This window comes from Caretta caretta, chromosome 1 (genome assembly GCF_965140235.1).
Source record: "Caretta caretta isolate rCarCar2 chromosome 1, rCarCar1.hap1, whole genome shotgun sequence".
Taxonomy (NCBI): Eukaryota; Metazoa; Chordata; order Testudines; family Cheloniidae; genus Caretta; species Caretta caretta.
In genome coordinates, this window is record NC_134206.1 from 252791716 (window position 1) to 252814571 (window position 22856).

General features: G+C 41.5%; 1 protein-coding gene across 1 annotated transcript in view; it reads right to left on the bottom strand.

Annotated features, from left to right (window-relative positions):
* Window positions 1-12641: 12641 nt before the first annotated feature.
* The window catches only part of LOC125627430 (tyrosine 3-monooxygenase-like), a 46409-nt gene continuing 36194 nt past the window's right edge, over window positions 12642-22856 (bottom strand). Inside the window, exons 11-12 of the mRNA XM_048831527.2 lie at window positions 18063-18196; window positions 12642-14696 (exon numbers count right to left, since the gene is read on the bottom strand). Coding sequence (XP_048687484.1) covers window positions 14534-14696; window positions 18063-18196 — 297 coding nt within the window. The 3' untranslated portion in view covers window positions 12642-14533. The remainder of the gene's footprint in view (window positions 14697-18062; window positions 18197-22856) is intronic.

Consider the following 22856-nt stretch of genomic DNA (forward strand, 5'->3'; position numbering starts at 1 on the left):
TATTGAACCTCATCAGATTTCTTTTGGCCCAATCCTCCAATTTGTCTAGGTCCTTCTGTATCCTATCCCTCCCCTCCAGCGTATCTACCACTCCTCCCAGTTTAGTATCATCCGCAAATTTGCTGAGAGTGCAATCCACACCATCCTCCAGATCATTTATGAAGATATTGAACAAAACCGGCCCCAGGACCGACCCTTGGGGCACTCCACTTGATACCTTTGGCATTGAAAAAACCCACAAGGGAAAGTCCTGAAGAATTTAATGGGATGAATCCAATAGATTTCCAGAGAAATTACTTTAAAACTATATAGAATTTAATAGAGTGATATTCTTTCTCTAGTTTTTTTAAAAAACAATTTAATAGAATTCTGTAACAGGGATATAATTTTTCAATAAATTCTATTGGATTGTTCAAAAAACCTACAGTACACTTTTCATGTTCTATTACCTTCTATACAACTTTCCTATAAGGGAAGGACCATTGGGTATTTTCAGCACAGTTAGGGCTGTATTTGAGGGTCTCACCAAAAATCAGGTGAGTCATTCACTTGATTCCTGACCTTATTGAGGGATGATGGTTTTGGGACTGCTTTTGCTCGGCCTTCTTAACAACAGCCATTGCTCTGATGGATTCAGCTGAAGAAGTAGCTCTTCCTCTGTTCATAACCTGCACTGACAGCAGTGACACCCCGTTACTGCTTCTTCAGTAGGACTACTTTCATGAGTGAGTGCTCACCAGCCTAAGTAAGAGTTGCACAAGGATATGTCAGAGCTTAGGTCCACCCCCTACAATGGCTGTCAAGACCCCAGCTACTATTTTGCCTACCCAAGCAACGTATCCCTTTTACTCACCCCTTTTCCTCTAGGTCACACCCTTGGCTCAACTCTTTTAATATTGATACCTGTGAGACTCATTGTAGCTGGGGATATTGGTGGCAATTTCCTATACAGATATAGTCAATGCTTCACTTCTAGGTTCATGACCCACAAAAGTTTCACTAGAAACCCCAGCTAATTTAGTTTCCATGTGATTTAAAGATGGGCAGAGAAGTCCGCCTAAGGAAATTCAGTTTGACATGCCATTTAAGGTGCTGTAAAAGAGGACACCATCTTTATTCCACTTAGAAGCTTACACATAAATAATTACAGCATTGAGCTCTAGGATTTATGTGTGTGGGGGGGACTTGTAGACTAACAGGGACCCCTGTTTCTTTTGCTGTATTATGCTATACTTATAATCTGCTTAGCAAACAAGTAACACTCTAGTTCCCCCACACGGCTATTTATGGTACAACTCAAAATCAGCTGAGTGTCTCAACAAAAGGCTAACCTAGCTCTCTATTGGTCAGTCCAGGAATACAAGATAAACATTCCATGGACCAGCGGTGCTCTCCATCTTCCAAGAAACCTGCTATCTGAAGGTTATTATGGTACCTCTGCTAGAATGACTTTTCTTCATCAATGACCATTCCCTGCAAAGTTTTCAGTCATGCTGTGCAGTAACTCAGACAACCACCCCTTCCCCCTCACCAGCATGAAAGTTTCTGTGCTGATAGCATTGCTACCGAGAACAAATCCATGCAGTTCCACATTTTCATGATAGCTACTCATGTCCTCTTAGCAGACCTAAAAGATGGTCTTTGGCAGCTCTGCTCTGGAGGAGAGTTCAACACTCTGTTGCTGGCAGAATTTTCTTTCTTCAGCATTCACCTTCATACTTTTTTTAAGAAAGGGAAAGGAGAAGATAACTTCTGAGCTGGGATGGCCGAAATATTTGAAAAGATCCATTTCATATCTTAAAATTATGCGCAAAGTTAGATTTCCAGGAGTTTTCAAGTTAAGGCAAGGGGTTGGTGCAGAGCCAAATATATATGCAGGCCCCAGTAACCCCAGTTGTTACGTGATTCAACCTGCACGTCTTTGTTTGCTTATTTACTCTGAGTGACTACAAGGGCACTTGATGTGATAAAACATGGTCAATGTCCTGGGTTCAGTTGGAGAGTTAGGTTAGGATGTTATCTTTCTGGAGATTTTCCCTGCAGCAGTGATGATACATGTTCTGGGGTTAACTTTCTGTTGAATAAGCAGGGCAAGTTTTAAGGCACGGGTCCAGATGGTAAACAAGTCTGTCTATTTGGAGCCTGCATTGGCAACTGTGCTGAGGTTGTTTGTATTAAAATATTTGCCAAGCAATTCTGTATAAAGCGAGGTATGTTTCTGTGAAAAGGAGAGATAACGCTGGTGCTTTGTCCCATTTCCAGCAGCAGTACTCTTGCTCCCTTTGTTACCACTGATTACTCGCAGCAGCTCCAGTGCGCTGAATTCGGTGCTGCTGCAAGCCTGGAACTGGTCTGGCTGCACTTTCTGATTGGCTGTCTGCCCAAGAGGCAGGAGCAGAATCAACTCAGTTGCAGAATTCCAGTGGCATCAAATTCAGTTCACCCGTGCTGCTGAAGCCAATCAGTGATAGGGAAACTAGTGAGGGTCTATCAGAATAGGGGAAAATCAGGATGTAGCACATATAAGTTCAGCTCATCCCATTCTCACGCATAAGCTCTATACAGCAGGGATTGTCTTTGTGTTCTGTGTTTGTACAGTGCTGCGAACAATGGGGCTGTGGCCAATGACTCGGGCTTCTACGAGCAAAATAAGTAATAATAATAATTTACAATACTTCTGTTCCTATCTGGAGAAAAATTGAACAGTCGGAACAAGACTTAGTGCAATGTAAAACTACTACAACTATTTTTGAGACAAGGCAGGTGAGGTAATATATTTTATTGGCCCAACTTCTGTTTGTGGAAGGTACAGACTTGTGAGCTACACAGCTCTCTTCTTCAGATCTGGGGAAGGAAGCAGAGTGTCTGAACTAAATACAAGCTGGGACCTATAGTTTGAGCAGAAAGGGTGAGGTAGTCCCTTGACGTGGGCAATTGGGGGTTAGATGATAATGCATAAAGGGTTTGAAATGGCCAATTAAAGGTTAGCCAGTGGTAAGGTTTGTTAAAATTGTTTTAAAGAGTGTAAGACCAGTGTCCCTATTAAGTCCATGGTTATTCATAGCAGAGTTATGAATTTAAGTTCCCAGCCTCACCTTTTGAAGGGATTGTGTAGATTTCCCACGAGGACGAGTATTAAAAGATCAAGTCTGGAGTGATCGCTTTGTGAGAAGTGTTCGCTCCTGGCTGCTAGGGTGGTTTTGTCTTTTTAAATTTTTCTGTGTGAGTTCATTTGAGAGCAGAGTGTTGGCTGGTTTTACCCATATCATTATTTTATTTTATTTATTTGGCTATGTTGTTTTTATTAGTTATGTATTATTCTTCATGTGGGACAGATCAACCTAAAGGTGCACAGCACTTTTCAAACAAGTAAAAGGCATAGTCCTGGCCTCAGATCTGGGTCCTGTCCTGCATTCCTCAAACACTCAAGCTTCCATTGCCTTCAGTGAGTCATGCAAAAATGTAAGGTTGTTCCTTATATTTTGATATTAGATTATGAGTGATAACAAGGGAAACGAAGGAGGGTATTGGAGAAAGGGGGATGACTGTTGCCGAGGCTGGTGTGCGCTTCCTGAAGACTCTGGTTTTGTTGTCTTTTGTTCATTTTGTTTGCAGTGGGTTAGGATAAAGCTGTTAGTGATAGCTGCAGTCCTTTTAGCTTCTCCTCATTTTATTCTCCATTTTCCCGGACTTGGGTCATGGGACTTACATTCAAGTTTCTGGCAAAGAAAAATGTGGAAGGACAGGGGCAGGGGCAGGGAGAACAAGGAACAGAGGTCACTGATAAATTAGATTCAGGGTCTTTTCAGTGGGTGGAGGATCATACCTAGGATGATACCTAGGTGCACCATACTCTATCATGGATGTTAGAAAGAACCTGTATATAGACATTTAAATGGTCTGTTTACAGTGCAGCTGTTCTCTCGGGGTAGAAAAGGAGCATGAGAAAAGGTAGCTATTGATTTAGCTGTAGGGAAAAGATCAGAGGACATGGAAGTTCCTTAAATCTCCAGTACATACCCATGTCTAATCCCTGGCAGGGAGCAATGGAAAGGCATTTGCTGTGCTGCTGACATGGTGGGAAGAAAGAGGGAGGAAAAAGAAATGCAAAGTAACAGGATGAATTTGCTGGACAATTTGAATCTCAGATCTAAGTGAGAGTGAAGAAGAGGGAGCCTGGGGTTCTTCTCCAGGAAAAAAAATAAATAAATTGAGGTTTACATGCAAGGTGGGATATTGAAATGGTAAAAATGGTAAAACTTCCCATAGACCAACAATGAGCACTTCTGAGAGCATGTTACTGTCAAGGAAATTAGGGATTATGCACTCTGGTGGCCAGATCCTCAGCTGATTTATCAGCTGATAAAAATCAGCATAGCTTCATCAAAGCCAGCTGCGGGTCTAGCCCTCTGGGGTGGAAATTCCTGCAAGTTATTCTTATCTTTATCCCAAAGGACAATGAGGATGCCTCTTTATCACAACTTCTTGCTGGGTGTCTCCTCCTCTGATTGTAGCCCTCTCTCTTACCATTTTTCATTCCTTTTCCCTTCTTTCCTTTCCTCCCTCTTCCTTTCCTTTATGATCCCTTTCTTGTCATCCCCACACTCAGCTAGCATATAATTTTTTTCCCTTTTATGGTGGCGTAGATGTGCATGCTGCACAAAAAACAAATAACTCTGCAATATCTTATTGTGTTTTGACATTTTTTTATTAGCATGTAATTATAGAATGAATTCCTTTGGTATTGGCCTGCTCCAACATTTTGTATTTTATTGCTTTGCTTACTGTCATAATTAACAATGATTTTTTTTAAGTGACAAACTTCACTTTTTTTCCTGCCAATTTCTCCTCCTTGTTTTCATTAATTTTTCTCTGCTGCAGGTCAGGTTAGGTAGTTTTGCCATCCCCTGGAGTTTCAGTTATCTCCTAATGTCTGAACAGGCTTTCTCAGAGGCAGCTTTTCTTATGTGTGATCTATGTTTTCATGTGGGGTGGGTTTTTATTCTGTCTGTCTTCTCTGTCTCTGCGTCGTGTCTTTTGGTTTGTCTTTGGCCTTGTGTCTTTCTGTTTTTTTGGCTCAACTCTGTAGTAGCGGAGGCAAAGCTATTGTTAGTTCTGGCTGAGAGTATATTACAAGATGGAGTGATGCTTGTTTCTTCCATAGTTAAGATCGATGCAAAGCCTTCCATTATAAGCCTGACTTTGAATTCCTCACTAATTTTGTCAGGATGAAATCAATCCACCTGAAATTTCACAGGCATGTTCCTACAGCTGGCTAGAATTGTCTTGGAAAGTTTGAGAAAAATAAGGCAAGGCATTTTGGAGATATTTAAAAATGGGAGTGATCTCACTTTTTTTACTTTTTCCTAATGTGTGTGTTTTGTTAAAGGAGTGTCATAACTAAAAACTGCCTTGACCTGGAAACTCCAAATTTGGTTATTTTGTTGCGTCTGGCAAGGACTGGTGCCATGGACTAGTCTTGGAAGGTTTCATGGTTATCATTTAAATATTAGTAACATCAATGTCTATGTACTTTTGGAACACAGAGATATTCTATATATAGCATGCTGGCTTTGTACTTTGTTTGGAAATTGCTATCAGCCAGTTATGTGCTCCTTAAGCAATGTATCAACAGCATGCACTTTTTAGGAATAATGTAGCCAAAGGCTACCAGGTGCCTAAATAGCTGCTGTCATGTGTCATGTGACTGGGAAGCACTCTACTTGTTCATCTTGTGTTCGCCACAGGAATTCTTGCAGAGCCTGTCAACTTTGCTATTGTTCCTCTGGACTTTACAAGCTGCACAGGGCCTCTCTTCCCCTTTAGTGCCTCCCTGAAGTCTCAGAAATTTCCTCTACTAGGCTCCCCCTTAGTGCCTTTCAGTGACCTGGGGGACATTAGGGATCCTTGAATGGACTATGGCAGAGTTGGCTTCAAGTTGATCCTAGTTTTTTTAAAATTTAATAAATACTGAAACATCAAACTTTGCTAACCTGGAGGTGAGGCCAAGAAAATAAAGTATGGAAATTCTGGTAAGCTGCCCATATGATGTCGTAGTTATGCCTGAATCTCAATACACAGAATGCCATTACTATGAAAACTCAATAAACCCTTTAAATGTCCAGATCCAGACTCCCTGGAGGCTCAAGGATGGCTCCTGGGTTCTCCGACCTTAGGAAAAACTGAAGTAAACTGAGAACATACATTGTAAAGATCTCCAGGTGGCCTTTTCAAGAGTGCTCATCATTGGCCTAACTCTGCTCCCATTAAAGTCTTTGGTAAAGCTCCAGTGAGTTCAAAGGGAACAGAGTCCGTCCAACTCTGAGCCCTTTTGAAAATTCCACTTTACACTAATAATTCATGTATTTATAATGTTCTCAGGCTGCTGTACCACATGATAAATACACAGTCAAAACATAAAAAGAAAAGGAGTACTAGTGGCACCTTAGAGACTAACCAATTTATTTGAGCATAAGCTATCGTGAGCTACAGCTCACTTCATTGGATGCATCCGATGAAGTGAGCTGTAGCTCACGAAAGCTTATGCTCAAATAAATTGGTTAGTCTCTAAGGTGCCACAAGTCCTCCTTTTCTTTTTGCGAATACAGACTAACACGGCTGCTACTCTGAAACCAGTCAAAACATAGTGAAAGCTTAATTGAAAAACCACCCACAATAATACAGTAAAACAAACAATACACAACACAAAAAGGAGCAGATAAATATGAGACCAAATATGTCGCCCGGTTGCTGGAAGCCTGCGGGGGGCCTCGCATGCTGCAACTCTGCTTCTTCCCCTGCCACCAGCCCTGCCTCTCTCCTGCGGGGGGCTGGCATCTTCACTCACCCCCTCTGCACCCCACCCCACTTTTTTTTTTTCAAAAAATTGGCATTTGTCCTGTTTGCTCTTGCCAATTGAGCAAGTCAGCAAGAGCAAACAGGACAAATGCCTCCTTTCGGAAAAAAAGTCGGGATGGCCAGGACAGGGCTTAAAAAAGGGACTGTCCCGGCCAAAACGGGACGTAGGGTTGCCCCAGTCTAGGAGAATGCAAAGCAGGTATTAGACTGAAGAATGGAGAATCTGGCAGTAATGTCCACAGTGAGGGTGCTGGCAGGCTAGAGCTCTACAGGTGCAAAGGTTCCACAATTAATGTCCAGGCAGAAATGAGCGTGAATGTGACAAGCCTAAACAAGAGTATGTGCTGAGAGCACATTAGCTACTGTCAGTGCTCAGCCTAGTTTGGGAAGGTGAAAATCTTTGCAGAGTTAGATTTCCCCTAGCCTTAAGTGTTCAGGTTTTCACATTTGGAAATTGTGCCTATGGTGACTGTTTTCACTAAGATGCCTGGTACAGGAAATCTGTTTTGTGACATGTGTTGGTGCATGGTGAGAGAATCCACATACTGTCATTTTGGTTGAGTTAGTGTATTTTTATAGCATTTTTTAATTTTGTGTTGGTTTTAAAGAATACCCTCACCCTGGCATAGGGCAGCCTACTATACTGGGGCAGAGGACACTTTTGCACTGCCCACTTCTGATGCTGATACTCTCCTGTAAAGATTGATCACTCTCTGTAATAGGCAGGAGGAGTTTGTTTGAAACACTGCATTGTGTTAGCAGATGTTGATCCTGCTGGGGAAGGGTTAAATGGATTGTATTGATTCACTGAAGCAAGCAGGTGATTCATTACCCGCACCTGAATATAAAGGGTGAAGGTGAAGAAAAGAAATGGTTTGAGGATGGAATCCAAGTAGTCCTGGCCGTCCTAAAAAGGCAGCTTATGCTGATTTTATAGGCCTAATCCAAAATCCACTAAAGTCAGTGGAAGTACTTCTGAACACCTTGCAGAGGTCATGAGTATCTCCAGGAACGGGGTAATTAAAAATCTGGAGGCCTACATTTCCAAAAGTGACTAGCAATTTTGATTCCTCAGTTCTTAGGTGCCCAACTTGAGACAATTTAAGGGAATCAAACACAAGTTATGGGGCTCAGTACAGGGGTAACTGGGTGAAATTTAAGGGCCTATGATATACAGGAGATCAGACTAGATGATCTAATGATCGCTTTTGGCCTTAAACTCTATGAATCAATAAAACTGAGGAAAATCAAAATGAAAGGGGCCTGACTTTGAGTGTGGGTGCTCTGTAGTTTTTGAAACCCAGATCTCTTTAAAACTGATTTATTAGATGAAATGTAGAAAAGATTGGGGGGTCATGGTGAATAATTAGCTGAACATGAGTTCCCAGTGTGATGTGGCCAAAAGTGTGAGGTGCTGATGTGATGCTTGGATGGATAAACAGGGGACTCTTGAGTAGAAGTAGAGAAGGTGTTTTACCTCTGTATTTGGCACTGATGTGACCACTGCCAGAAGCAAGAAAGATGTTAATAAATTGGAGAGGGTTCAGAGAGGAGCTATGAGAATGATTAAAAGATTAGAAAACATGCCTTATAATGATACACTTGAGAAGCTCAATCTATTTAGCTTAACAAAGAGAAGGTTAAAGTGTGACTTGATTACAGGCTATCATTACATATGTGGGGAACAAATATTTCATAATGGGCTCTTCAGCATAGCAAAGAAAAGTATAGCATGATCCAATGTCTGGAAGTTAAAGCTAGACAAAGTCAGACTACAAATAAGGTGTAATTTTTTAAAATTGTGAGTAATTAACCATTAGAACAATTTACCTTGGACTCTACGTATCTATAAATTTGGCACCCCAAAATTAAGGCACCTAGAATCAATAGTCACTTTAGAAATTTTAGGCTTACGGATTTTTTCCCCCTTTTCCATTATAATGTTTTAAAGATGAAATTCTGATCTTATTACAGTTTATAACAAAACTCCTATTGATTTCCATATGATCAAGATTTGGCCCTACAAGTAAGATGATATATGATATGTCCGGTTTCCTCAACTGATCTACAGAAAGATTTATGTTTACTCCAAATGTGCAATAAAAAATGGGCTCACACTATTTGATCACACCCAGATTTTTGCTCTTAACTTCATTAATGATGATTTGCTAAACAACAGTTTATTGTAATCACGTTCCACCCTCATTATGCTGTGTGGTTTGGAAACAGAAATATAATTAAGACCTCCTTTTAAATGATTTTCTTTTATGTCATTGCTTCTACAAATAAAAGCCTTTTAAGGGGTTCCAAGCTATATGTTTTTATCTCCAAACTCAGTACACTAGCCATGGATGAAGAATTATGGTCACACAGAAATAGCACCTACAGAATATAGAGATGCCATTGGGAAGCTAAGAAATTACATGGTTTTATTCAGTATTTATAATCTGCAGCATGCTCACCCTCATTATGGGCCGTATCCTGCAAACCCTTATTCATGTACATAACCATTACACATGCAGGTAGTTCCAGTAACGCCAAGAAGTTCAAGATTCGGCTTTCTGGTTTTGATAACTGTTAAAGAAAGTAAATCTCCAGCTGCTATGGGAGAGGAAATGTTAATGCTCTAGTTAACTGGGACAGCACCAGAATCTCTCAGACGCTGTAGTGGTCTGTGAAAAAACTTGATTAGTTTTCACGTATTCAAACATAGTGATATCAACAGTATATAAATCCCAGTGTAGAAGACTATCAGTTGGGTAAGAGGGACAAGCTAGGTGATTTCAGTGAACAGTAAACTCTTATTTCGGGTGGATTAGAAGATTGACTCTTCCAAATCAATTGGCTCTAACCTTGTGAACCAAGAAAGTTAAGTGAACTATGGGAAATCATGGGTCATCATGAGATGTTCACTATGCTCACTATATTACATAGCAGATTAATGGTGTTAAGTACTAATGTCCATACTTAATTATCTGATGACTTATGATGCCATGATCTCCATACTATCTGGATGCATTGCACATTTTAAAAGAACACTTTAATCTGTACTACCACGGAAGACTGCAGAAATAGCCATGATCCCTGGTAAGCAATCCAACCGACTTTAGGGAAACCAAGCGAGCCTTAGTCAAGCGACTGCTTAGCTAAAGGAATGGATCTTGCATACTGTCTTGAAAGTCGGTGAATTTAGGCTCTGGTGGAGGACAGCAGGAACAAGTTCCACAACTCAGGACCCTCTACCAACATCTTCCTCCCTCCAGTCTTCTGGAGTTTGATTCTAAGCATGATCAGCTACTGCCCCTCAGCTGATTTCAACCGTCATGAGCAACAGTTAGTAATATTTGCCCCCTTACTTCTCAAACCAAATCAAAATAGCAAACCCAAGCTGATTCATTTCAGTTACATGTTTTTAGTCCATGTTGTTCATGCTTCTCACGTAGCCTTCTTCTTAGGCTTGGAGTGGGATTTAGTATGCTTGTTTGTTTAGAAATATTTACTTGCTTTGGGATACTCTTGTTTGAACTTCACTTTTTCCCCTTACGTTATTTGATTATTAAAGTCTGACACTATCCCACAAAGCTTCTGGGGGGGTGCTGGACTGGAATTAAGAAACGTTCTGTCTTTACATTAAATATTAATGTTATGCTACCACCTTGTGGGCAAAATATAAATAACACTGAACTACTGTACACAGGTATACTGCAGTAAGGGTGGAAGTCACACCACCCAGGGAAAAAATGGCTGCATATGAGTGACCTAACTGGAAGTATATCAGAGACTGAATCCTCTCCTCTAACTAAGACAATACAGACTACCAGTGTGGCCAAACTCTGGTGTAGCCTATGGACTGTAAAAGCTGTTCCAGGCCACCCCCAAAGTCAGTGATCCTCAAACTTTTGTACTGGTGATGCCTTTCACATAGCAAGCCTTTGAGTGCGACCCCCTTATAAATTAAAAACACTTTTTATATATTTAACAACATTATAAATTCTGGTGGCAAAGCGGGGTTTAGGATGGAGGCTGACACTTAAAAACAACATAGTTTACAAAATATGGTTGAGAAAGTTTTTAATACTCTTGTTGTGCAAAAGAGAAAGTTGCTTAACTGTGTCATCTCAAGACATTCTTGAAACACAACACTGTTTAATTGCCACCTTAACTGATACTTGCTCTCTATGAGTTCGTTCGCTGTCTATTTCAGTGTATTTAAAGTGGGTCTATCCATAGCGCTTGATGAACCTCAATTAAATCCATGCAACTGAGTTATTATCTATTAATAAATAAAGGAACATGTCACTAAATGTTGTGATTTGACGTTACTGTAAATGACTTCTTTATGGAATTCTGATCCTGATTATGCACCACTGCAGTCAATGGGAATTTTTCTATTGACGCAGCACCACATGTGCTATAAATCAGTGTAACGTTACTAAAGTCAAAGGTCCCCACTGCTTTATGTCAGCTGAAGTGCTGGCCTCATGACTTCAGTGGTAGCAGGCTCAGGTCCTTTAATTTCCAGTGGTATCCCAAACTGATTTAAACCAGCTAGTTCAGCTTCAGTTTTAGCTTCTAAACTGGAAGAGCTTTTTCCTCACTTTACCTTGCCTGGTCTTTGCAGTCCTTTGTGGTATGTTACATGTGATGCGTGCTTCTACAATAACATCCCAATGAACAGTGCTGTAGAAGTGGGCTGCAGCAATGGAAGGGAGGGAGGGGCTTGTTTTGCTACTTAAAGGAGCACTTCCGACCACTTAGTTAAATGTATATTGTGAAAGTGTTTCCTCCTCTTTTATCCAAGAGTAATATAAATTTAATAGCAATATTGATCAGAAAACACCCACAGACACCAGCTGGGGACTGCTAATGCACATTGTGCTCCAGTCATCCCCTGCCCCACCCCCTTACCTGTGACATGCCCCTTGTGCTGGTAATGTGGTGAGGGAGGTGTATAGCTTGCCTCTATGCCTGCTGGGGACTCCCCCATGAATCCCCAGAAGGGGACTTAAGTGAAGTTTTCACTCCCTTTGTCCATCCTGAGTAGTGCAAGGCTACTGGACTGAGGGCTGAGAATCTGGCCCTTTATCTTTGCTTCCTGTCTTAACTTGCTGTGTAGTGCTTCAGTTAGCTATTAAACAGTTATAAAGATTCACTCTTGAGGGGAATCTTGGAGGTGGCTGCATTTCAGTGGTGGGTTAAGTGACCCCTTTGTATGTGTATAGACATCCGTTCATTACCAGTTTTAGGATCCTTTGGGAATTTATCATGTGAGTTTGCTTCTTTCCTCCTGGGTCAGTAGGGAGTGGGACTGTTGAGGATGTGATACTTTCTACTCATGGGGAAAGGGTCATAATTTTCTCCTGCACCTTGTTTGATTTTATTGGTCATGTCAGGATGGAGGTTCAGTCCATAACACATCTTCGCCCCAGTGTAAAGAATGAAGACGTCTCAGAGGGAAGTGGTTGAGAAATAGTGGTGTCCCACTGGACTGTGAGAGCTTTGCCTTGCAATGAAATACAGATCCTCAATGGAGGAAAGAGGAGGTGAGGTGAGAAATGGGGAGAAACATGGCCCAATTTCATGAAGACTTGAGGATACTTAGGACTCGTCTCCCTGCCTTGTCAAGTCCACAAAATCCTAAGAAGTGACCATGCTGGGAACTCCTTGTAAGTCCACAACGCAGCAATCAGGCACCTGGAGACTTCAGAGGGGTCAAAATGGGTAAGGGATGGAGTTGGCTAAGAGAAAAAAAAGTAATGCGTTCCCAAGAATTCTCCCACATATCACAGAAAAACACAATACAGATTTAATAAAATACACTGTTTTGTTTTACATGCAACCAATCTAGGAAAAATAAGTTTATCACGATAAGCAAAATATCCACCACAGGGAGTTCATCAGTAGTTCAGTTTCAAGTCACAAGACATGTTTTACTTGGCTTTCAAGTCACCCTATGAGAGATTAACATGAAACAACTCAAATGTGAACTATATATAGTTTTTTTCTGTTTGATTTGGTCTGCTGCTAGCCTCTATCACCCTCATCTGGCACCATGTGCTCGCCTTTTCATGGTTATTTTATGATGATGAAACAACAGCTATTGTAAGAGCAATGCAATTGGTCCACGTCATTTTGGGTCAAACCCTGCAGTTCTTGCTCTGTCCTTACACCAAATAAGGGTTAAAGAATTTAGTCCTTAAGGAAGTGTGATGACTGCTGCTTTTGGAACAGCCTTTGCTGGATCACATGAGACCCTGACCTAGGACTGCAGGTTTTGCCTCTTATGGAAAGAGCAATTTACCCCTGAAATCATGAGTCACATTAATCACTGTTGTAACTCCATAGGAGTTGATGAAGTTACACCAGGGATGAATCTGGCCAATTGCCATTAAGTCTGCAGTTTGTCAAAATAGTGTGTTGTTAAAAACACCAAAATCAGCTCAGGACTAGATTCTGCCACTGTTATTCCACTGCAATGAATGGCCTTATTCGAGAAGTAAGGCACTAATAAGCATGTGTAAGGGCAGGAGAAGCTGGCCCTAAGTTATTTCTTTTTCTCTCACTGCTCCAGGAACTGGAAAAGACAAGGGTGTGTGGGCGGCCCTGGAGTCCCTCCAAGGCAAGTGTGAGGCCTTGGACAAAACAAAGCCATTTCTTCCAAATATAGGTCTACTCTGAGCTCCAGCCAAACTCAAGACTAAAATCCAAATTCAGTCTCTCAGAGGGAATTCACGAACGAGACCCTATGGCCTGCAGAGTCCATCTATAGAAAATATTTTGATAGCTCTTCCTCTCTGGCATTATTCTCCACCTATTTTTTCTTGAGCACATGGTTCAGCCTACAAAGCAAAATAAGCAGCTTGATGAACATAATATTTGGTTTTTTTAAAAAAACTTGATTTATTCAAAAATGATTTATTATTAGTCATCAAACATTTTTGCCTTTGCCCCAATTGGCAAGAAGCAGACAGATATATTACTACAAGATGCAATGAAAAAAATGTCTCTAAAGAAAAATTGTGTGTGTGAGAGAGAAATACAGGAAAGTAAATCCATAGCAAACTTTGGGCCCCAGTGACTGGCACTAAATTATCTACCAGTATATGAAGGCTGTTAAATGAAGTGGCAGTCTCAAATAAATACCATGTACAAGTTCAAGGCCTGATCCTACAAACATTTTCTACAGGGCATATTGAGGGAACTATGCATGGTAACTCGTATTAGACGTCTTAGTAACTGTTTGCAGAACTGAGCTCCAAAAATTTATAGATGATGTTTTCAAGCAGTTATCAGCCCAGATAGTTTGAGGTCATTTAATTGGCAAACAAAAGTCGCGTGTCTGAAAGGTGGTGTCATTCAATGAGATAGTCCTAGAAAAGTGGCATGGGTTTCTATATATCAGTATAATGCAATAAAGGGTACAACAGTAGATAAATATACTCCACTCAATGCTAGCTTACATTGCCTATCAAAAGTAGAAGATTTTGTTGTTTGTCACTGAAACATACTATAACAAGTCATGAATGTGGCTAAGATTGTGTAGCTTGACCCACTGAGGTGATTAGACTGACTCAGCTACTCATGAGTTAGGCTTTTCCGACACACAGTTTCACCACTAGAAATCAGTAAGTTCTAGAGTTATTTGTACACATTTCAGCACAGCTAAGACGGGTTTTTAAGAAGGGTTTTGTTCAAGGGCAAAGCAGAGGTTTTTCAGCTCCTCTTTCATTTGACTGAGCGTGTTCTTGACTTTCTGAGGTGTATTCAGAACCTCTATGCTGCAGGTGAATGGATCATAGTGAAGATAAAAAGGCTTCTTGATCTTCAGAGCATATTTTCTATTGGGGGGGTGGGGGCGGGGGAAAATATAAGAGATAGGTAAATGACATTTGACTCTGCAGACAAAATTCTAAATATAAAACCTATAAGGCCTTATTTACCACTATGTTACTCCTGTTTTACACCATCAATGAGCTGGAGCAAGGCAGAAGTGTAGCACACCCTTTCAATTTTCATTTATTTCTATTTAGAATAAGAGGTAACCATTCTGACACAGAAGTAAAACACTCACAGAGACACATGTTGTGGGCCCTCTTCCCTTATCTTTGAATGAAGGGACTATCAGTAGCAGTCATTTATGTCAATGTTTCCATTTGGAATTTATATAATTGTACGGGGAGCTGGAAGCAATCCCTACATTTAGGTTACCTAACACTTTCCACCATGAAGGATTCTTGTGAAGCTTTTCTTTTTATTGAGAAGCTGCAAAACCTCCATTGCAGTCGGCTTTTGAAATTTGGCATGGATAAAGCCCTGAAGCCGGAAAATTGCCTTTTCATTGTTCCATGACATTCTCTTCAGGTTTAACTGAGATTTACACTTTTGAAAAATCACCATTTTTCTTCAGTCGGGTGAGTTGTCAGCAACATTTTGGCAGAGTGCGAAAATAACTGAACACTGTAACCTAAGGCGAGGCCTACATTGCTGCTACTCCGCAATAGCAGACTGTACACTGGGAGCCCTGGGAAAAGGCAGCCTCTCCAGGAGGTGGGGGAAAAGAGATTTGGATTGGGCTCACCTTTATAAATTCCCCACCCTGACCCAGCACATGGCCCCAGCAGCCTCTTCCCCACTACTACAACCAATAGCTGCCTTCTCCTACTGCCACTTATGTGCTGATGGTTCAGTGTTCAAACACTGCTGGGAGCAGGGGAAGGCATTGTTACACAATAGGATTTTTTTATTACCTTTTTTAAAATATCTAGGAAATTATCTCCCCCGCACACACTCTGATGAAGTGAGCTGTAGCTCACGAAAGCTTATGCTCAAATAAATTTGTTAGTCTCTAAGGTGCCACAAGTCCTCCTTTTCTTCTTGTTTTAAAAGAGCTACCAGCACTCCCAGCTATCTTCGAGATACCACTGACTTCCTGAGGAAACTACAATCCATTGGTGATCTTCCTGAAAACACCATCCTGGCCACTATGGATGTAGAAGCCCTCTACACCAACATTCCACACAAAGATGGACTACAAGCCGTCAAGAACACTATCCCCGATAATATCACGGCTAACCTGGTGGCTGAACTTTGTGACTGTGTCCTCACGCAAAACTATTTCACATTTGGGGACAATGTATACCTTCAAATCAGCAGCACTGCTATGGGTACCCGCATGGCCCCACAGTATGCCAACATTTTTATGGCTGACTTAGAACAACACTTCCTCAGCTCTCCTCCCCTAATGCCCCTACTCTACTTGTGCTATATTGATGACATCTTCATCATCTGGACCCATGGAAAAGAAGCCCTTGAGGAATTCCACCATGATTTCAACAATTTCCATCCCACCATCAACCTCAGCCTGGACCAGTCCACACAAGAGATCCACTTCCTGGACACTACAGTGCTAATAAGCTAATAAGCACATAAACACCACCCTATACCGGAAACCTACTGACTGCTATTCTTACCTACATGCCTCCAGCTTTCACCCTGACCACACCACATGATCCATCATCTACAGCCAAGCTCTATGTTACAGCTGCATTTGCTCCAACCCCTCAGACAGAGACAAACACCTACAAGATCTCTATCAAGCATTCTTACAACTACAGTACCCACCTGCTGAAGTGACGAAACAAATTGACAGAGCCAGAAGAGTACCCAGAAGTCACCTACTACAGGACAGGCCCAACAAAGATAATAACAGAAGGCCACTAGCCATCACCTTCAGCCCCCAACTAAAACCTCTCCAACGCATCATCAAGGATCTACAACCTATCCTGAAGGACGACCCATCACTCTCACAGATCTTGGGAGACAGACCAGTCCTTGCCTACAGACAGCCCCGCAACCTGAAGCAAATACTCACCAGCAACCACACACCACACAACAGAGCCACTAATCCAGGAACCTATCCTTGCAACAAAGCCCGTTGCCAACTGTCTCCACATATCTATTCAGGGGACACCATCATAGGGCCTAATCACATCAGCCACACTATCAGAGGCTCGTTCACCTGCACATCCACCAATGTGATATATGCCATCATGTGCCAGCAATGCCCCTCTGCCATATACATTGGTGAAACTGGACAGTCTCTACGTAAAAGAATAAATGGACACAAATCAGATGTCAAGAATTATAACATTCAAAAACCAGTCGGAGAACACTTCAATCTCTCTGGTCACTCGATTACAGACCTAAAGGTCGTAATATTACAACAAAAAGACTTCAAAAACAGACTCCAATGAGAGACTGCTGAATTGGAATTAATTTGCAAACTGGATACAATTAACTTAGGCTTGAATAGAGACTGGGATTGGATGTGTCATTACACAAAATAAAACTATTTCCCCATGTTTACCCCCCCCCCCACTGCTCCTCAGACGTTCCTGTTAACTGCTGGCAATGTTTCAGAGTAGCAGCCGTGTTAGTCTGTATTCGCAAAAAGAAAAGGAGTACTTGTGGCACCTTAGAGACGAACCAATTTATTTTAGCATAAGCTTTCGTGAGCTACAGCTTACTCACGAAAGCTTATGCTCAAATAAATTGGTTCGTCTCTAAGGTGCCACAAGTACTCCTTTTCTTTTTGCGAATACAGACTAACACGGCTGCTACTCTGAAACCTGTTACCTAGGTTGCACTCTGATGTTATGCCAGAACCTATGTTGACTGTGAATTTTAATTCTGTTCCCTTGTGCTTACATATTTGGGATAGAAGGATGGCCTTATGGTAAAGCCCCTTGACGGGGCTACAAGAGATCTAACTTTAATTCCTGATTGCCACAAACTTTCTGTGTGACTTTGGGAAAGTCATTTAATCTCTCTACCTTTCAGAAACAGAACCTACCTCAGAGAGATGTTGCGAGGACAAACGTGAGTAAGGCATCTTTTGGATGTTGGGTCTGGGGGCTGGATAGGTATGTAGATGGCGTCTTATTTGCAACTATTGCTTTTCAAAAGCAGTATTTACTTTTATTTATTAAACAAATGTGCAGATTGTGTGTGCTCTGAGTCAGCCATCATGTTTTATGGAATGAGGCTGGATCTATCTTGACACTGTGAAGGGAGCCCAGCTTCTAACCTTAGCTCAGCTGCCAGATTGGGCAGGGGTGTAGTAGTGCCTCCTATGACTTGGAGATTAGCATCTGGCCCAAGGTATTTGGCTCAATGAAAAGAATGGGCATTGGTGACATACTCACTGGAGTTTGGCCTTGGCATCTTCAAAATTTTCTGCGACAAAATAGACAGGTTGGAAGGTCTGATCCTGATATGGATGAACTGCAGTCAGTTCGGGATCAAACGGTTTGTGCTCAGGCTTATTTGATAACGCATACTTTAAAAACAAATAACACAAAAGGTTAGAATTTGTGCATAAAGACTTAACAAAATAAAGATCCATTGTACTGATTAAGATTCTAAGGTGCATTTGGGACAGGGCAAGATAAATTACGATTAGGATTCTACATTTACAGTTTAAAGTTTATTTTCATAACTTTTCACTAACACAACACACATGGAAAAGAAGATGTTTCATCCATTGCAACAATCCAGGGTGGGCATATCATAGCCCTTTTCTAGAATCAAATTCAGGGTGTGACGCTAATTAAACATTTATTCTGAAAGGTTAATAAAGAAGGCAAATGCAATTCATAGATATAAATACCAGGTAGGGAGTTGACAGAAAAAATGTCATAACAATAATCCCTTTTACCAAGGTGGGTAAGGATGGCAGGATCTGGCTCTCTAGCATTCAGAGATTGATGGTATCTCTGATTTTGAGCTAACCATCTAGTTTTGAATCACTTGCCTCTTATCAGATAATGATTTGAAATTTATTTCTAAATACGAGAGTTGGATGAAGGCTTTGACTATGCAGGTCTCTCCCAAGCAAATGAGCTGTGGGTGAAGCTCCTGGTTTCAGTAACACAGCTGTCCCTTCACCCCACAATCCTCTTTAGTTTTATTTTAAAAGTCCCATCAACTTATTTAATTAGCAATAAATTATGCAACAAGCTCATGGAGATGAAAGAAACAAAGCTCTATTAAACATATTGAGAGGCAATTTACGTTCTGAGGCATGACTTGTTTGTCTTCAAGCCACGCCCAGGTACAATCCTCATGCCTGCATTCCTGAGCCTCTAGTCTCACACCAGTGTATGGTCTTCCTGACATCTTATCCTCTTTCTCCAGTTCCACTTAGCCTGTTGCACAACCAACCTGTAGCAAAGAGGTGTGGCCATCCTTGGAGATTGACAGCAAGGGACAGCCAGATGCCCCCTAGTGGGCAGAACCAGGAAAGCCACACTCACCACACCAGAAGCAGAGGCGTGGGAGAGGAACAGGAAGTATAAAAGGTGGACCCTGTAGCTCAGTTGGGTTGCAGCCACAAAGGGAGATTAACATGTTCTCCTCACTGCTGATGCAGGAGACCGCAGAAGACTTCTTTTGCTTTGAGGACTCTCCCGAGCTACCCCCAGCTGATACTGAGAAGCTGCTGGGCTTGCCACTGGCAGTGTACCCTGGGGAGACGGAGGATGACCCCAGGGTTCAGGTAGTAGCCCAGGAGCAGTCGACTACTATCTGGCTATGTTGCTGGCTGACTCTAGGTCAGCATGTTGTGGCTGGATCACCCTGCCACTGTTAGGGCCCTGGGCTGGGACGTGGTGGAGTCAGGTGGGCCTGCGTCCCCGTACTCCCACCATCTCACCCCTGGGGTGGCAGCCTTCCCATCATAGGCCAGGAGGCCTGTGTTGCTCTACCGTCCACTGAGCTAGGATGCTAGACTGTGTGGGGCTCACCCCCCTCCTGAGCCCTAGACTGTGTGGTGCCCCACCCTGCTTGAGGGCCTGGGCTCATAGACTGTTCACAGCTCTGCCCTGCGTGAGGGTTTGAGATCTAGAGGCAGCTAAATTCTCCTTTGTATGACTGTCGTTCCAGGTGCGTGACAGCAAAGAGGTGTAGCCACCCTCTGAGATTGACAGTGAGGGACAGCCACACATGCCTACCCACTTACATAGCCATTTTATAAAGGATCAGAAATGTTTGGAGGTGTGTTTTACACTGCTGATTTCAGTCAGTATTGCTATAGGAAGTACCCAAATCCCATGAGAAAGGCTCTGTGTGCTCTGTTTCTGACTATGACTAGAAGCATCTAGAAACTTTCATTTAAAAAAAAAGCAGCTGAGAGTCTCGTTAATTCATATGCTGTGGCTTGAAGAACACCACCAAATATCATGACACTAGTGATAAAATTTCAAGAGGTAGTGATACTGTGTGAGATTTCCAGCCCAATGTGCTGACTTGAGAAAGTCAAACAAGTTCATTAAGTAAATTTTTAGAATCTTATCTGAACCAAACCAGAACTCTGAATATTTTGAGGTTCACCCTAACTTGTTCAGTAATGTAGCTTGCTGGGGGGAATGGTACAGAACTTGCCTAATTGTGTGGCCAAAAGAAATAAAAATAAAATGCAGACATAGCTATGGAGCTCAGGGGTAGTTATGCAGACTTAACCCCCATGTAGATGCAGCTAGGTAGACAGATGAATACCTCCATCGACTGAGGTACTGTTGCTTGGGGAGGTGAAGTTCCTACAGTGACGGAAAATACCCTTCCAGTGCGATAAGAAGCATCTGCACTACAGCAGCATAGTTATGGCACCATAACTGTGTTACTGTAGCACTTGTAATGTAGACATGGCCTGAGATACGTGTGTTAGTAATGGGCAATCAAAAGGCTGCATATAGATATTGCTAGCTTTGTGAAACAATGAGGACAGGTTTTAGAAATTCAAAAACAGTGGGAACACACTGTGCCATCAGTGTTTACACAGAACTCCCCACTGATTTTAGTGGGAAGTTCTGCTTAACCCGGATGGGCTGATATAACTCATAGAAGGTAAGGGCTCACTGTGCTACAAATGAAGCGTGTACAGTATTGAATTCTGCCGAACCAGTGTCTGGGCCTTTACAGTTTACTGTGTGTAGGAACAGAGCCCAGCCTGGATGTTTATTTTTTATCTTTTTTCTGGTGAGATTGCAAGTTTTGTTGATAAAGGGAATAGTGTTGATGTAATAGATTTAGACTTCTGTAAAGCATTTGCCTTGGTACTGCACAATATTTTGATTAAAAATTAGAAAGATATAATATTAACAATGCACACAAAAAAGCTGGCCAGCTGATAGGTCTCAACTGTAGGTCTGTCGGTCTGTAATTGTAAGTGGGGAATCATCTTTGAATAGAAATGTTTATAGTGGGGTCCAGCAGGGACTGGTTCTTGGTCCTTCGCTATGTAACATTTTTATTAATGATATGGAAGAAAACATAAAATCACTGATCAAGTTTGCAGATGACACAAAAATCGAGGAAGTGATAAATAAGAAAGAAGACATGTCCCTGCTACAGAGTGATCAAGATTGCTTGGTAAGCTGGACACAGGCAAACAATATGCATTTTAATATGGCTAAATGTAACTGTATATATCTAGGAACACAGAATGTAGGGCATACTTACACGATAGGAGATTCTATCCTGGAAAGCAGTGACTCTGAAAAAGATTTGGGAGTTGTGGTGCATAATCAGCAGAACATGAGCTCCCAGTGCGATTCTGTGGCCAAAAGGGGTAATGCAATTCTTGGATGCATAAATAAAGGAATATTGAGTTGGAGAAGAGGTTATTTTGCCTCTGTATTTGGCACTGGTCTAACCACTGCTGGAATACAGTGTCCAGTTCTGGTATCCACAATTCAGGAAGGATGTTGATAAAATGGAGAAGTTCAGAGAAGAGCCACAAGAATGATTAAAGGATTAGAAAATAGTGATAAGAGTCATGGAGCTCATTCTACTTAGCTTAATGAAGAGAAGGTTAAGGGGTGATTTGATTAGTCTGTGAGTACCTATATGGGGAACAAATATTTAATAATGGGCTCTTCAATTTAGAAGAGAAAGGTATAACATGATCCAATATCAGGAAGTTGAAGCTAGACAAATTCAGACTTAAAATAGGGCATAAACTTTTAAAAGTGAGAGTAATTAACCGTTGGAACAATTTACCGAGGGTCTTGGTGGATACTCAGATCAAAACTGGATGTTTTTCTAAAAGATATGCTCTTGGAATTATTAGTTCTATGGCCTGTGTTATACAGGAGGTGAGACTCACTATATGATCAAAATGGTCCATTTTGGCCTTGGAATCTATGAATTTTTGAACACAAGGACGAGGAGCACCTATATAATAAGATTCCATAAACGTCATTCTGAAGCCTAAAAAGTCTGAGTCTGTGTGAAGCAACAGAAGCAGCTACGAGCATGGCTGAGAGCTCTTTTTGTTCAGAATATCACCAGGTTGAGTCGTCACTGAGTTTCACAGTCTGTTACCATCCAATTTTTAAGTTTTAAGCCATTTTAACTTTATGAATTACACCCATGTTATACAGTTACAGTAAGGCATTTATCTATGCGATGAGATGAGCCCTAGGTCATTGTGATATCAGAGGTAACTCAACCAATCAGCACCAATACTCTACTGCTAATTTGCATGCAACATTTTCATTGGTTGTATGAGAGAGACTACACAGATGGTGGATTACTTGGTTCAGTTGCCACACCCATGCACCCAGCTACCAACTACATAAATCAACTCAAATCTCTCAGCACAACCTGCCACAAATCAACACAGACATCTACACAACCAACATACACAATAACCCTGAACACACATAGATCCTCATGGCAGTACATACCCTTCATTAGTCACCCAAGCAGATTATCACATCTCTCCCAGCACAACACAACCTAGCCCAAATCAACACAACCATGCAAATAACACCACAACCAGCACATACAATAACCCCAAACATCACTCAGAAGTCTAGATGATCTGTAGAGTCAATGTGAAGCAATGAGAACAGCTACAAACATGACAGAAAGCTCTTTTTGTTTAGAATATCACCACAATATTACACACATGACTTGATGAATTACAGCTGTCTCAC